We start from the raw sequence: 17,837 nt of genomic DNA on the forward strand, positions 1-17,837 counted from the left end.
AACATCCATTTCAATTCTTTCCACATCGTCATTCAATTCCACTTAAATTGTATTTTTTCGGCACTCATCTCTCAACTTACAGGTATCAACAGTTGAAGTATCTGGCGTATCGGTCAAATAGTCCACACTAAGGTCGTCGATGGGATTAACATAGCTGTGAGGGAAAGAAAATTGCATTAGAAACAAATTAAAAAAATGATATTCTCTCTTAAACTTACTTGGCCGACAGATTTGGTACATCATAATGATGTTCGGATATGGAGCAGCCACCATGATGGCTGGGCGGCAGGAAACGATGTCCCGGACTGGCATAATCATAATTATCGTTGGCGGTTTCGATGTGCATGCGCATATCTTTTTTGCTAATATCAGGTAAATATTTAGGATCCATAACTGGAAGAAAAAATAAATTTTAATTTTGAATGGAATTTACATAGGGTTTTTCGCATAGCTCCAAGTTAGGGTTGGATTACACATGATGTTAGAGTGATATGTAAATTGACTTTTTCAATATTTGTCTGTAAAATTTGTTATAGCATACTCTTAGGAGCTTCCCAACATAATAATAATAACAAAACGCTGTATGGTATATATTAATATAAACATGTTAAAAAATAAATATACTAAAAATAAATAAAAATTATACTAAAAATATCGAATAAAATACAAGTGTATTTATGTAATGTATAATATATAGTTTACATAGTTTAAAAATAGTAGGAAGCTTCTTAAAATATACTATAAAATTGTAAAATATAAAAAGGTCGCTGTACATATGACAATAACATAATGTGTAATCACGCCTAAAAACACGATTCTTGTTCTATGAAAAAAGGAAATGGAAAATATTTTTCATATAGAAAACTTCATTTGTTTTCATTTCAATTTTAATTAGATCAAGAATTGACCCAAGTGAAATATGAAATGAAAAAAAAATATTTATAAAATTTCCTATTTCCTATTATTTTATTAAATTTATTATTTATAAACGTTTTCATTCAAATTTTTTAATAGAACAAGAATTGATCCCCAGGAGTTCGCCCCTTAAAGATATCGGGAATACAGGGAGAGATAAAAAAACTGCAACAAAGTCAAGCGCCATGATTTCTACATTTTTTTTTAATTTTATTGAATGAAAGCAAAAATGTCGAAGATAGCATCAAATTTTAGTATAAGTTAAGATTTGTTCGGATTGGTCACCTTTGACACGAATTATGGCCTTCAAACGACCAATGAAACCGTCACACGCTGCCCGAATGTTGTTCTGGGGTATTTTGGCCCATTCCTGGCGAAGAGCTTGCTTGAGGTGATCGACACTTTGGTATTTTTTAGTGCCAATCTTTCTTTCCAAAATACTCCCGACACAATAGTCCAACGGAATGGTATCCGGGGATTTTGATGGTCATTGTTTGCTGGAAATGAAGCGAGGAACCTCATTTTGTAACCATTCTTGGGTGGCGTGTGCAGAGTGCGATGTTGTTGAGTCCTGTTGGAATGTCGTAGGTCTGCGGCAAAAATGTTTACGGGCCCAAGGCTTTAATACACCCTCCAGCCATTCGGCATTTATTCTGATGCCGCGGTCGATTAATACGAGCGAAAAGCGACCATCGGCTGTTATGGCGGCCCACACCATCACCATGGCCGGCGCTTGAGTTCTGGTAGCCAACCGAAGGTGCACATTTTCAGCTGACCTCTTTGGCTGCTGGGCAACGAATGTTTTCTCATCGGAGAAACCCAAATTTGGCAGTTCATCACTTTCGGCTAGGTGAAGTAACTCTTTTGAGTCTATTTTCTTTCTGTAGCGGTGTAAGTTCTTGCACTTTTTGGAATTTCAATGGCTTTACCCCGAGCCCATTTTTCAATATTTGCCGAATGGAATATTGCGATATGTTCAGATGGTACGAGACACAAAAGATTTATTCACATTTAAATCCTGGAGTGCTCTAATGATGGCCACTTGTGGCTTCCAGCCAAATATAAAGAAATCACACTATTACGCTTAAATTCCATCACGAATAACTTTTTTTCTGGAAAATTTTCACCAAAATGCAAACAATATGATGATCTGTCACTGCAATAATTTTAACAGCTGTCGTACGAGTGGCTTAGAAATGACAGCAGTCTGAAGTTTGTTGCAGTTTTTTCATCTCACCCTGTATATCTCTTACTTACCCGTTCTGGTCATATTATAGTGTTGATTGACTCGTATCCCCTTGCGGGCACAGCATATTAGGGCGGCACCAAAGGCAAAGAACACGGCCGTGATGAAGGCCAAACCCAAGTACAGGGTCCAATCGAAATCTGTAATTAAATGGTGTTGTTATTGTTGCTGTTGTTGGAAATTAAATTGCAGTTAATTTTTTTAAAGATTCGTTATCTATTTTCAAGTGAGTGAGGAGGGTTGGGGGAGAGAGAGGGGGAACAATGAACCATTAAATGGCCACATAATTTGCAGTCTCAATAAAATTAAGCCCCTCATCCCCTGTCATGCCGATAAAGTGGGTAAGTAACGGCGTTTGTCATTAACATGTTGTTGTTGATTCTGATTTTGATCTAAGTAATTGTCAAAACAATGTTGTTGTTAATTTGCGTCTTTGTTGTTGTGGCTGCTGTTCTTTTCTTTTTAAACTAGACAACCCACCGGATTCTGTGAATGATACAATTCAATCTGTGCTTTTTATGTCTTACCCACACCACAACCACGGCCACCCTCAATGGCTCCTTACCCCTCTGCTTTCGCCTGACATTTAGCCATCCATCTACATGCAGATAGATCTCTCTCCTCCTTCAATGGAAGGTAATTAATTTCCCCACAAAAATGCTTTATGTTGTTGTTTTGGAAAAAGTAACATAAAAACCAGATGACATTTTAAAGAAGAGTAGAGAACCGTGCCATGCCAGGCCGTGGCATACTTGCCAACCAGCCACACATGACGTCTTCTTTTCTGAAAACATTCAGCCGAGATTCGTTAAGGCCGAACATGACATAATGCCCAGCAGGAGGGATGGGGTTCTATTGAACAAAAAGGATATGTCATTGGAAGAAATGAGAAGTTGGAGGAGGATGCTCGCTGTTGCAACAGAGAGAGAGAGAGAGAGAGCTCTCAGAGCTATGTGTCACAAACACAAAACAAAGCCGGAATTAACAAGAAGCGCAACAATGGTCCTCATCATCATCATCATCGTTGTCGTCGTTATGGCAAACAAAAAGCATAAATCCTGGGCGGCATATATCATCCCCCTCCTCAACTACACCTCCTCACCACACATATAGACAATAAAATTGAATTTTTAAACATTCTATGACAAATGTGAGCGTGTGTCATGTTTGTCTGTCTGTCGCTCGGTCTTATTGTTTGCTCTCTTACCATCTTTGCCTATTTGACAGAACTCCCCACGACATTCAGCCGTCTGTATATCCTTTCCGCTACATTGGGCTTTGGCGCTCGGGCCTAGGGCACTCGAACTGGAGCTGCTTCCGCCACTATTGCCAAGAGCAGTTGTGCTTAGACCGCCCAGCTTCAGGCCCAGGCCCGTTGCACCCACAACCACATCATCATCGTCCTCGTCATCATCATCCTCATCGTCGTCGTCATCATCATTCAACAATATATTGCCGCCAACTGGAAGACATTTCCTACGTCTTATTTGTATGCATTCCGAAGAGCATGAACTCCATTCACTCCAGGTCGACCAACGTCCCGCTGAGAAAGAGAACAAAACAAAGGGAAATAAGAAAAAACTCAAATAGTGGAAAAACAGTTCAAGTCATAAAGAAAATGGCAAATGCAGGCTGAAAGGCAAAAACCAAAGCTTGCATCCTTTTGGAATGTATTTCAAATATCTTATCCGAACAATAATGAGAACATTGAAATCCAAAAACAAATACAAATAACAATAATGCGAATAAAAAAGTCAAAGAAAAACCATCACCACCACCATCAAACCTAAGAAGACAACACAACAAAAGGAAATGCGCCACCAGAGCAAGAGCAAGAAATTAATATCTTTATTGTTTGTTGAACATGTCATATTCTGCTGCCACTGGAGCAGGGTACCCAATAGCAACAACAACAACAATACGAGAAATTATGAATTATATCACACAACCACTGCTAGCTAGAGCTAGACGACAGACATGCCATGATTCTGACTATATTTTATTTCCTTCCTGGGCTAAAGGGAAAGAAACCCCCCCCCCCCCACCAGCATTTTGGCATACGTTTGACTTCTTAGCACCCATCTTTCCCCGCTTCCCGGAAAACACATCTTTTGGCATTATTGTTGTTGTCACAAGTATTGCTAAACCGTAGCGCGTATAATATACGAAGAAGATTCTTAACATCAGCAAGTTTTAGCTAAAGAAGGAGCGACAAAAAGGACACAATGTTCCATTCTTAAGTATTTGATTTTTTTTGTTGTTCTGCTGTGCTCTGCTCTGTCATACTTATGACTGCTTAATGTGTTCTTCTGTGGGATTCCTGTGTCTTAAGTATACTTGGATATCCATTCATTCACATGGATACGAGGGAGGTTTGGGGAAGTTGGGGAGGAGGAATGTGAGGGGATAGCAACTGATAGATAGTCTTATCGACAAATGATTAATGGATAATTTTAGCCACAGAAGCGGAAAATTTTATCCAAAGAAGTGGATAAAATTATCCATTTCCGTCGATAGAATTATCCACTTCTGTGGACAAAAGTTCATAGTTTTTTCCACAAGAGTGGATAATTCTATGCACAAGAGTGGATAATTTTATCCACAAAAGTGGATAATTTTATTCACAGAAGCGGATAATTTTATTCACAAAAGTGGATAATTTTATTCACAGAAGCGGATAATTTTATCCACAAAAGTGGCTAATTTTATCCACATATGTGGATAATTTTATCCACAAATGTGGATAATTTTATCTACACAAGTGGATAATTTTATCCACAAAATTGGATAGTTTTATCTACACAAGTGGATAATTCTATCCCCAAAAGTGGATAATTTTATCCACAAATGTGGATAATTTTATCCACAAATGTGGATAATTTTATCCAAAAATGTGGATAATTTTATCCACAAATGCGGATAATTATATCCACAGAAGTGGCTAATTTAATCCACAAACGTGGATAATTTTATCTACACAAGTGGATAAGTCTATCCACAAAAGTGGATACTTTTATCCACAGAAAAGGAGAATTTTATCCACAGAAGCGGATAATTTTATCCACCAACGTGGATAATTGTATCTACCCTCAGCCATATGGATAGAGATGATATATATCATTTGATGCGACCAAAACGTGCCTCATCGAAATAACGGTTTTAGACCCTAGGTCTCTTTGGACCAAATCCGTTTCAGGACATTTGTAGTCGATCTAGCGATGTCCGTCTGGCTGGTGCGCCAGCCCTCTCGAAGGAAATATCCGCTTTGGTCTAAAATAGGTACATCGTAATATTATTATCAAACTTAGATCGAGGTCGGAGATGGGTAATAGCGGATCACTCCTCCCACACAATAGGTCGATATTTTCTAAAAATGTTTTACTGCACAGAAAAAGAAAGGATAATCCAATTTTTCTCCAACTTTACAAATCCTAATATTTGCAACAGTGCTAGGTCAGGTGAGAAAATAGACAATGTCGGTCCACTCCATCAAGAATCTCGTTCACAAAGGGTCAAAATTTGGAATAATCATAACTCTTCTAAAATATGACGTAAGAGTTCAATTGTCTTTAAATTACACACATCACAATATTTTTATTAACCCAAGGTCTGGTCTGAAGATGGGATATATCGGAGGGGACCGATATATTTATTTTGGGGTACCTCCGCCACAACGTTTAAAATTTTGAATATCCATGAAGCTCATAAAACGCGAAATTAACATCCGATTCCATTCAGCCTAAACACATCTCAATATTTCCATCAACACAAGATCTGTTATAAAGATGGTAGAGATAGGGCCATTTCTTCTGGTACCTCCCTCACATAGGGTCAAAATGTTGAATTACAAAAACGATTATAAAATCCGAAATAAGCATCCGTTTCTCTTCATATTTCACACATCCCATTATTTCCACTAACACAAGATCTGCTGTGAAAATGGATTATATTGGTCTACTCCTTCTGGTACCTCGCCGACAAAGGGTCCAATTTTTGAATATCCACGAAACTCATAAAACGTGAAATTAACATCCGATTCCATTCAGACTTGGTACATCTCAATATTACGATCAACGCAAGATCTGTTATAAAGATGGTAGAGATCGGAGCATTCCTTCAGGTACCTCCCACACCTAGGGTTCCGATACTCCCTTTAAGTGTTATCGTGCTTCAGACTGCTGTCATTTCTAAGCCACTCGTCCGACAGCTGTTAAAATTATTCCAGTGATAGCTCATTACATTGTTTAGAAGCGTACAAAAGCTTTTTGGTGAGAATTTTCAGGAAAAAAAGTTATGCGTGATGGAATTCAAGCGTGATAGTGTGATTTCTCTATATATTTGGCTGGAAAGCCACAAGTGGCTATCGTTAGAGAACTCCAGCATTTGCGAATAAATTTTTTGTGTCGCTCATTTGAATACCGTGATACTGGTAGCGTAGCTAGACGTCAAGGCAGTAGACGGAAGAAAACAGCAACATCAGCAGAAATGGTACGAAAAGTAAAGAAACGACTTGATCGAAACCCGCGTCGCAGTGGCCGAAAAATGTCTAGTGAGCTGAAAATATCGCAATATTCCATTCGCCAAATATTGAAAAATGAGCTCGGGGTAAAGCCATTGAATTTCTAAAAAGTGCAAGAACTTATACCGCAACAGATAAGCTAAAGAGTTGCTTCTCTTGCCCGAAAGTGGTGAACTGCCGAATTTGTTTTTTTTCCGATGAGAAAAAAATCGTTGTCCGGCAGTTTGTAAATGAAACAAAGAATGGTTACAAAATGAGGTTCCTCGCTTCATTTATAGCGCACAATGGCCACCAAAATCTCCGGATACCAATCCGTTGGACTTTTGTGTCTGGAGTATCTTGGAGAGCAAGGTTGGCACAAAAAAATACCAAAGTGTCGATCACCTCAAGCAGGCGCTTCGCCGGGAATGGACCAAAATACCGCAAAGCAACATTCAGGCAGTGTGTGACGGTTTCGTTGGCCGTTTGAAGGCCATAATTCGTGCCAAAGGTGACCAATTCGAACAAATGTAAACTTATACACGGTTGCCCATATTCGACGGACCCATCTGGCAACTCCATAACTTTTGACAGAGATGTCACATCGCTTAATGACATACCGCGTTTGAAGCGTCAGTCCAAGCAGATTTTTACCACGAGCCAACACACGCCACGCGAGCCCTCTGAAATAGTTGAAATTTACAAGAAGTCAATTGTGAGAACTCAACGTGCTTTTAAAACATTAAAAATGTGAGAAGTGCGCCTTATAAGAACACCATTAAGCGTTTATACGAAAAATTTTCGACTGGTAAGGCTCTTTCTAAACCGAAGAGGCCATATAAAAGTCGACCAAGGCGATCGGACAAGAATATCGCTGCCGTACGAGCCAGTGTTGAGAGGTCCCCAAGAACATCCCAAAAACGCCGTTCTCAGCAGTTGGGCATGGCTGGGTCCATTTTACAACGGATTATTCGCATTGATTTGCATTTGTTCCCGTACAAAATTCAATTGACGCAAAGAATGTTGCCTGCGGACAAGCCTCGTCGATTGGAATGGGCCCAAAGGTCCGTCGAATATGGGCAACCCTGTACTAAAATTTTATGCTATTTCCGACATGTTTTGCTTTCATTCAATAAAATTTAAAAAAAAGTAAAAATTATGGTGTTTGTCTTTGTTGCAGATTTTTTTTTATCTCACCCTGTATGTATACCCTCTCTGGCCATATGGCTGAGGGTATAAAAAAACTTTCTTAACCTCCCTCCTTACACATTATAGCTCACATTGTTGATGTTGTTCTTATTGCAATGTATGAATCTTGTTGCTATTATGGCTGCTGATGCTGGCTGTCTGTTGTTGTTGTTGTTGTCATTGTTCATGCTCGACTGTCATTTATTGTCGTCAGCATTGCTTGAGTTTTTGCTGTTGCTGTTGTTTTTATTTATTCCTCTTCATAGTTCATAAAACAATTTCGTATGTTGCGACAATGAGGACGATGAACGACGAACGTCAACAAGAACAACAACAGCATTAACAAGAAGAAGAGTAATGACAATCATCGTCACAATAAAAACAATAACAACCATTACTTCCAGTGCCACAGTAACAACAAAAACAAAAGAAGCTCCAACAACAACAACAATAACAATGCAAAATAAAATTAACATGTTTTTAGCATAATTCCTTAAAACACCAAATGCGGAGTAATGTAAATGGTGGCTGGCAAGCAGCAGGAACAGCAGCAGCGGCAGCAGCTTACAATCTTAACAATATAAAAATCCTTCAAACGACCAAAGTTCCATTTACAAGTGGTTTCATGCTGTAAGCTCCCCCCACCCCATCTCCTCTTGGGCCACATCACCACTTCAGCGATTAAAACAATGATGCAAAGTAACCAACAGATGACTCCAAAAAAAAATATGTGATATGATAATGAGTGACAATCACGGAGAGGGGGGAATATAATTTTCTACGGTGGAGGGGGGTTGTGGTGGCAGTGGCTAAAATAATCCCGGTGTGAATTTGAAATTACAGTGTAATTTACGTTAGACAATGGTGGTGGTGGTGGGGCAGGGAAAAATCTCTGTGACTGAATAGACATTTAAGTGAAATGTGTCACAAGAAGGGGGAGGAGGAGTTGGTTTGCTTTTTGGTGAATAAATTTAAATTACTCAAAATGTGCATAAATTTACACGGAATTGCTGTTGCTGTTCCTCTTCTTCTTCTTGTTTTCCAACAAATGACAAAAACAACACCTTATGGCGGTCCAGAAGTTAGTTATGTTTTAAATGTGCCAGGCTGAGAATTTGCTGCCGATAAATGACATGCCGAATTCCAGTCATTAGCATAAGTCTATTTGGGCATAAAATATGAAGAAGAAGAGCCATTGTCAAAAGCATGGGTTATGCGTAGTAGAACTAAATGGACTCCATGGAATAAAATGGTCATAAGTATTCACATTTGAAAGGGTATTATATTAACAATTATATACGGAGATGTGAACATAATGGCGTAATTATTCAAGTTCTCTTTTTGGGGGAAAGGGGGAAAATGATGTGTGTTTTTCGTTATGGGGGGGAGGGGTATATCATAGATTATGGGGAATATTTTTTGAAAGTCTAATAAGGCTATGATAGTGGATTTTTAAAGGAATTTTCAGTTCAGTAATTTTTTGGTTTTTATTTTTTGAAGTGAAAATGGAGATGGAAGATCATGGATTTTTTGTAGAATTTAATTCTAGGAATTATTAAATAATTGCTTTTTTAAAGGACTTGCAAGAGACTTTGAAGGAATTTTTTCAGGTTAATATTTTTATTTTTTGGATTTTTTGATTAGAAAATAGAGATGGAAAGTCATGGATTTTTTTAAGATTTTTTTTGAAGTACATCCAGAGCTATATTCGAGGAATTATTAAATGACTGTTTTTTAAAGGATTTAGGGAAAATTCGGAGGGATTTTTAACGAACTCTTTTCAAGTGAATATTTTTAAAGCAATGATCGTGAATTTTTAAAGGAATTTTCAGTTTAGTATTTTTTTGTTGGTTTTTTGAAGTGAAAATGGAGATGAAAGATCATGGATCTTTTGAAGAATTTAATTCTAGGAATTATTAAATAATTGTTTTTTTTATAGGACTTGCAAGAGATTTTGAAGGGATTTTTTCAGGTTAATATTATTTTCGATTTTTTGTAGAGAAAATAGAGATGGAAAGTCATGAATTTTGTTAAGATTTTTTTTTCGAAGTACTTCTAGAGCCAATATTCGTGGAATTATTAAATAATTGCTCTTTAAAGTATTTGCGTGATATATTGGATGGATTTTTAAAGATTTTTTTAAGTGAATATTTTTCGGAATTCTTAAAGAAAAAATGGAGATGCTAAAATTATGGATTTTTTTTAAGAATTAATTTGAAGTACTTCCAGAGCAATATTCGGGGAATTATTAAATAATTGCTTTTAAAGGACTTCCGAGAGATTTTGCAGGGATTTTTTAAAGCTTTATTTTAAAGCATATAAAGCCATAGTTGGGGAAATTTCGAAAAAGTTTTTGGATGAATTTTCAAGTATTTCTGCAGAATATTTTTTTGATTATTTTTTACAAGAAAACGGTGATGGAAAATCAGACCATTTATACTGGTACCTCCCCCACATAGGGTTGAAGATTTTGAAAAAAAAAAAACGATTATAAAATCCGAAACAAGCATCCTGTTCTCTTTATATTTCACACATCTTGTTATTTCTACTAAAATAAGATCTTCTGTAAAAATGGAATATATCGGTCTACTCCTTCTGGTACCTCCACCACAAAGGGTCACAGTTTTGAATATCCATGAAGTTCATAAAACGCGAGATTAACATCCGATTCCATTCAAACTTGGCAGATCCCAGAATTTCATTCAACACAAGATTTATTATAAAGATGGTAGAGGTCGGTCAACGTTTTGAATAACCAAAACGATCATAAAACTCAAAATAAGCACCCGGTTCGCATCATATTTCACACATTTCATTATTTCTAATAACGTAAGATCTTCGGTTAAGATGGAATGTATCGATCCATTCCTTCTGGTACCTCCCTCACAACGGGTCAAAAATATTGAATATACATGAAGTTCATAAAACACGAAATTAACATCCGATTCCATTGAAACTGGGTACATCTCAATACTTCCATCAACATAATGTCTGTCACAAGGATAGTAGAGATCGAACAATTTCTTCTGATACCTCCCCCACAAAGGTTTCACCCCTTAAAAGGGTCACAATTTTTATCTCTCATAACTTGCGGAACAAGTCAGCGATTCTTTACAATTTGCAATATCTAAATATTTCTCTCAACCAGAATCCTAAGATGAATATGGAATTTATGATTTCCGCATAAAATTGGATATAAATGCCCAAACGAATATTTTTATCTGAATTATATGAAGTATGAAAATGAAATACTTCTGTCGAACATATATGGTACCTTACGTTTTAAGTTGTCACATATCTCATATAAAGTGAAGGAAGTAGTCGATATAGTCTAAACCTGTCACATCGCAATATTTTTATCATATATATTTAGGTCCGATACGAAGTGGACAATATTGGCCCATTCCTTCGGAACCTACTCCATAGAGGTTCAACAATTTGAATAATCATAACAGAAGTCAAAATATATTTAAATAATCGAACATTGGGTGAGAGTATACATCTATCGGCAAGAAAATATTCTCCAAATTGCTGGGTTTGTCCTTCAAATAATATCCATAAAAATGCATCATTATTGACTAGAAAGTCCTTCAAAACTACATTTAAAATGTAAATATGATTTTTTTTCGAAAAGGTCCTTAAAAAATGATTAATTAATAAATGCATTTTTATGAGAGGTTCTTAAGAAAATCTTAAAAATATATGAGATTAAAAAAAAAACTTAAAAAAAACGTTAAAACTATTCCTTAAAAAATATAAATTTTGTTTAAAAGATGACATGAAAAAATATTCCTAAAATATTCATAATTTTTATTTAAAATAATCCTTCAAAATTAATATTTTAATATATTTCCTAAATTATCTACATATCTTAGTTTCAAAAAATAGTTAATATTTATTTTTTTTAATTTTTTATTTATTTATTTATTTTTTTAATGACTTTCTGGTTAACAATCCCTCAAAAAGACACTAAAAACAAAATTCCTTTATGACCCAGTTAGTCCTTCATAAAATCCTTTACTTTCTAATTGCCATCAAAAATTTGTCAAAATTTAAGGCTGATACTCTTAAGCCTGTTATTATCCCTAAGCATAACTATCTACAAAAAAATCCCAGTACCTTGTTTGCCTTACTCAATCACGTTCTTTATCACCCGCCTCATTAAAAAAATAATGGATTTGTTGATGCACAACTCCATTAAATTCCCCATCCCTTTATCCCTCCCTCCTCTCTCATTTTGGCATTTTAAAATCTGCCCGTTGTTGCAGCGTAACAAACCCAGTTACCATGGCCGGATGACATCAAGTAGTTATGACACTAAATAAAATATAATCTACTTAAATAAATTAAAATGTAATTTAAAAGAAAAAGGTTTGGAATTTTATTTTTTAATGCCGACACGTGTCATCTTCAAATATCCAATTGTCCTTAACAGGATTTTAAATGTGATGTGACAAATTTCGCCATAAGCAGCAGCAGTAATTTATGGAGGAGGAAGGGACATCAACAAAATGATAATTGTGGAATTTTGGTACTTGAAAAAGGACTTTGAAATCGTAGCTTCCCTAAATGGGAAAATGAAAAGAAGAAGGGGTGAGAAAGGGAAATAGGGAGGAAATGAAATAATGGGAAGTGTGGTACCAGCATATAATGGACAGCAAAAAGGATTGTTACGGTAATTATGAAGAGAACACATAATATCATTAAAGTGTTGCAGAATAAGTCTATCATCGACCAGGTGAAGAGGGAAATGTAAACCGGCTTCGAAAACCAAAAAAGTACACTTCAAGGATTTTTTTAGTAACGTATTACGATAATTTCACAACATAATTAAAAATATTCTAAAATTCTGAAAACAAAAAATTTGAACTAAAAAAAAGACATAAAAAAATGTTCTGAATTCGCTTAAATTTTTTCATTCACGGAATTTCACCAAAAATCTACTAATAATGCACCGAGATTTTTTTCAAAAAAATTTCTTTATAGTCCTTTTAAAAAGTAAAGAAAAATCAGTAAATGCTCTAAAACAGGAAAATACCAAACATTTTGTTTTGCCAAAAAAAAAAAAGAAAAAAAATCTTTTAAATGAGGCACCAGAAGAAATCGTCCGATCTCTACCATCTTTTTAACAGATCTTGTGTTGATGGAAATATTGAGATGTACCAAGTCTGAATGGAATCGGAAGTTAATTTCGCGTTTTATGAGCTTCTTGGATATTCGAAATTTTGACCCTTTGTGGGGGAGGTACCAGAAGGAGTGGGCCAATATATTTCATCTTAACACCAGAACTTGAGTTAATAAAAATATTGAGATGTGTGTATTTTGAAGAAAATCGGATTCCTACATCACATTTTGCAGAATTTGTAATTATTCGAAATGTTGAACCTTTGTGGGGGAGGTACCAGAAGGAGTGCACCGATGTATTCCAGCTTCACACCAGACCTTGGGTTAATAAAGATATTGTGATGTGTGTAATTTGAAGGCAATCGGACACTTACAACACATTTCATAATATATGTAATTATTCGAAATTTTGACCCTTGTGGGGCGGTACTTCATGGAGTGGACCGATATTATCCATTTTCGCAAATGACCTAGCACTGATGCAATTTATGGATTTGCACAGTTGGAGCAACATCGGATTATCCTTTCTCATTTTGGATTGTAAAATATTATTTATTTATTTATTTATTTATTTATTTTTTTTTTTTTTTGAAAATTTCGACCTTTTGTGTGAGAGGTACCAGAATGGGTGAAGCGATATTGCCCATCTCCAAACTCGATTTAAGTTTGACAATAATATTACGATGTACCAAGTTTGGACCAAATCGGATACTCCCTTCGAGAGTTATCGTAGTATGCGCACCAGCTAGCCTGACGGACGGAAGGACATCGCTAGATCGACTCCAAATGTCCTGAAATGGATTTAGTCCAAAGAGACCTCGGATCCAAAACCGTTATTTCAATGAGGCACATTTTGGCCGTATCAAATGATACATACCCTCCGTAGCCATATGGCTGAGGGTATACTGATACTTGTTAACTTGTTTAAAAAAAATTTTGAAGGATAATCAGATCAGTAAGAAATATTTCCTAAATGGCACCGAGAACTCTTAGAGTTACCCAGGTAAATTGTATTTTGTTTCTCCACACTTTTCCCCCAAAATTCATCATTTCCTTGGAACTCTTCAAATAACTTCCCCAAATTACTTTGACTTAATAACGTCGAGCATTCACAAAACTCTCCATAATCTAGTTGAATAAACTTTTATGAACAAACTTTAATTTGTTTATTTTATTTGAACGAATACTCCATGCCATGCCAATGCCATCACATTTGCCATCCAGCGAGGGGGTCATAAATTAGCGTAAACTAATACCAAATTTCGTTGGTAATTCATCAAATGATACTTCATTTAATCTCAACTAATGTCCAGAAACGCAGCTTTCATACCATGGACCATGGCAATGGACCCCCGCCCCCTCTCCGTCCACCGCTCTCTCTCTCTCCTTTTTTTTGTTTTTGGTAGAGTGCTTGCATCCATGGAGTTTTGTTAGATGATACTAATAACTACAACAACAACGACAACAGCAACAATGACGACAAGAAATTTCCAATCAAATTCATCACTTAATTTGGGTTCGCTAATGAATTCAAATGGATCTGCAATAATTTCTCATCACATCCTCCGGCACAGGGCAATCGTTGATGTTTATCTCACGCAAATGTTTTGGAATTTTTATTCAAAGTCACCATTGCCGTTTGGGATGGTTCGGGGTACGGTAAGTTTCGGTTGCCATTGGTTTTTGTTCATTTCAGTTTCCTCTGCGTCTTTCCGACGACTGACATATGATCTCATATTAGGGGCAATTTTGACGACAATGTGGGTTGTAATTCCTTAAAATCTAATAAATAATTGTTCCGCAAAAGATGCTGGATGGATACAACAACAACAACATGACAGGGTCGGTATGTAGCCGTTTTATCTTTTGTTGTTGTTGTTGTTGTTCGTCGATGTAGAACATGCAAGAAAATGTTCAAATTTCAATGTAGCTATCATTGTTGTTGTTGTTGTTGTGGGTAATGTAGAAGAATTTGTATGTGCGTGCGTGCTTTCAGACATCCCTGATATTGTTGTTGTTGTGTTTTTTTGTTATTATTGTGCGTTTTTAATAGCAGCGCAATATTTTATTGACATTTTCGAAAGAAACGAAGAAAAAAATATTCGAAACCCAAATCCACCCCTCCATCGAGTCTCTATGCGGACCAGACCATGGAGAAGATGATGGTGCTCTTTGCCTTCACCCGGTGGCTGGCACGTTTTGTATCATCTCTTCCCGCACATCGACACAAAGGGAATGCATTTAAAGCACGATTGTCGCCTGCCGTTCATTTGTCTGTCTTCTTCCTGAACCTTTACCGCCTCCTCCTCCTCCTCCATTTCCTCGTCATGTGCTTCAGCTCTGTGTTAGCGCTGAAGTGCGTGCCAAACAACTACTTTTCTCCAACTATGAAACCCTCTTCCATCAATGGATTTCAGTTGACAAACACACACAAAAAGCGCACAAACTTTTAACATTTCCGTACCTCCTACTCTCCAGCCATTGGGAGAAGTTCCCGGTACAGGGTTACTGTTTTGGATTATATTTTGGTACCAAAAAATTCGCACAAGGAGAATTTTTGGAGTCAACTTGAAGAAGGAGAACTTGTAAAGTTCTTTCTTGTATAAAAGACCTTCTTGAGGCCTTCGATTCTAAAAAACAACTTTCTAGAGGTTTTCTAAACCCTACCGACCTTCTGGGGGACTTATATACACAGATAAGATATTCAGTCAAATAAAAAATATTAAAAAAAATTTAAAAACCGAAAATAATGATAGTGATTCGATGACATTAGTCCTTAAAAAATATTATATTCAAAACCAGATAAAATATTAAATATTTAAAAAAAAGTATTTAACAAAATAAAGCATAATGGTTACCCTGAATTTTTTTAAAGCCTGGTGACATTTTTTTAAATTTATATTTAAAAAATGTAAGGAATGTACTTGAGATAGAAGAACATATAAAGTTCTTCCATATACAGAAAACCTTCTAGAGATTTAGGATGCCAAGAAGACTTTCTAAAGGTTTTTTACACACAAACGACCCTCTGAAGGACTCCTATTCCCAAATAATCCACAGAGGACCTTCTAGTCAAATAAACAACATTTAAATTGAAAAATTAATAAAAAAATACGAAAGAACGAACGAAAGAAAACTTAGTTTGATAGTGACATTTAAACTCAATAGACGAGCTTTTTACTTTAAAAATGTATGTTATTTATTGTGTTATATATTGTTAAAATCAGTTTGTAATTTGTGTTTTTTGTAAAACAGATCCCTGAAGATGATTTCCGGAGGAAATCGAAATATTGGATGAATAAAAAAGGAAAAATTCAAAAATAAAAACATAGTTTTTTAATGACCTCAAGCCAAGCTATTAACCAAATAAGTAAAATAAATATAACAGGTCAACAATATACAACAACAACAATAAAAAAAATATATAAGTTAATTAATAGAAATAATGGATTGGACCGATATTGTCCATTTTCGCACATTACCTCGCACTGATTCAAATTTAAGAATTTGATTTCAATTAAATTGGATGATCCTTTCTTGTCCTATAAGGTGAGTTATTTTCTGTTAAAATGATGACCTTTTGTATGGGAGGTAATAATATTACGATGTATCAAGTTTGGACCAAATCGGATATTCCCTTCGAGGATTATCGTGGCCATCAGGCAGCCAGAGAGACAGGTGGACTGACACCTCTAGATCGACTCCAAATGTCCTAAAACAGATTTGATCCAATGAGACCTAGGATCTAAAAATTAAACAATTATATATACGTTTTCCGCGAAAATTTTGACCTTATATTCCCATATGTACCAGAGGGAGTGGATTGATATTGCGCGTCTCCGAACTCAATCTAAGTTTGGCAAAAATATTACGATGTGCCAAATTTCGATTAAATCGAATACTCGCTTTGAGAGTTATCGTGTGCTACAGCCAAACAGATAGACGGACGGCCCAAATTGACAGACGGTCCAAAGATATTTCGATTAGGCATGATGGTTAAAGTCCAAAAAAAGAAAAATAATAATAATGTCTTTGGAACATATTTGTATATTTGAAAAATATGAATTCTTAAAAAATCTAATAATCCTCATTTCTCCACCACAATTCCGTAACAATAAATACTTATTTTAAAAATCCATGAAAAAAAAATTAAAAGCTGCGTCTTTACAAATTTTGCTACTATCCACAAATATACAATCAGACAGTAGGCCTTTTGAAAAATAAAAAATCCGTAGAATATTCAAATCCTTCATATAGATTCTAAAAATCCACAAAAAATCCTTGAAAAATGTATGTTCGTGCAAAATATTTCTAAAAGTCCGCAAAAAAAATCCTGAAAATTAATGACTTTAAAATATAACAATTAAAAAAAAACTGTTAAAACGGTTTTGAAAAAATTTCAATCCATTCCAATCCATCCCTTTCAAAAATGAAAAAAAAATATATCAACGATTGTGGAAATCCTTTAAAAATTCTCATAGAATTCCCTAATTGAAAAATGTAAGTTCTTGGAAGATATTTTTAAAAATCCGCAAAAAATGTGGTGAATATTATTGTCCTTAAGAATACAATAAATAAAAAAACGCTAAAAAAAGATTTCAAAAATTAAAAAAAAAAAAAATAAATATCTACGATTGTGAAAATGACTTCAAAAATACTAAAAAAATCTCCTAGAAATTCCCCATTAAAAAATATAAGTTCTTCCAAAATTTTTCTAAAAAATCGCAAAATAATCCTGAAAATGAATATCCTTAAAAATATAATAAACAAAAAAAATCGCCTAAATAGTTTTTGAACATTGAAAAATCGACGATTGTAAAAATCCTTTAAAGATGCTACAACAATTCCCTAGAAATCCTCCATTAA

At 35.4% G+C, this 17,837-nt stretch overlaps 1 protein-coding gene across 2 annotated transcripts in view; it reads right to left on the reverse strand.

Moving 5' to 3' along the window:
- The window catches only part of LOC101890182 (netrin receptor unc-5), a 141,979-nt gene that overhangs the window by 6,432 nt on the left and 117,710 nt on the right, over positions 1 to 17,837 (reverse strand). For both annotated transcript variants that reach the window (XM_020034772.2, XM_011291879.3), the window contains exons 8-11: positions 3,369 to 3,704; positions 2,173 to 2,301; positions 219 to 393; positions 81 to 154 (exon numbers count right to left, since the gene is read on the reverse strand). In XM_020034772.2, the coding sequence (XP_019890331.1) occupies positions 81 to 154; positions 219 to 393; positions 2,173 to 2,301; positions 3,369 to 3,704 (714 nt within the window). The remainder of the gene's footprint in view (positions 1 to 80; positions 155 to 218; positions 394 to 2,172; positions 2,302 to 3,368; positions 3,705 to 17,837) is intronic.

Source organism: Musca domestica, unplaced genomic scaffold (genome assembly GCF_030504385.1).
Source record: "Musca domestica strain aabys unplaced genomic scaffold, Musca_domestica.polishedcontigs.V.1.1 8, whole genome shotgun sequence".
Lineage (NCBI taxonomy): Eukaryota > Metazoa > Arthropoda > Insecta > Diptera > Muscidae > Musca > Musca domestica.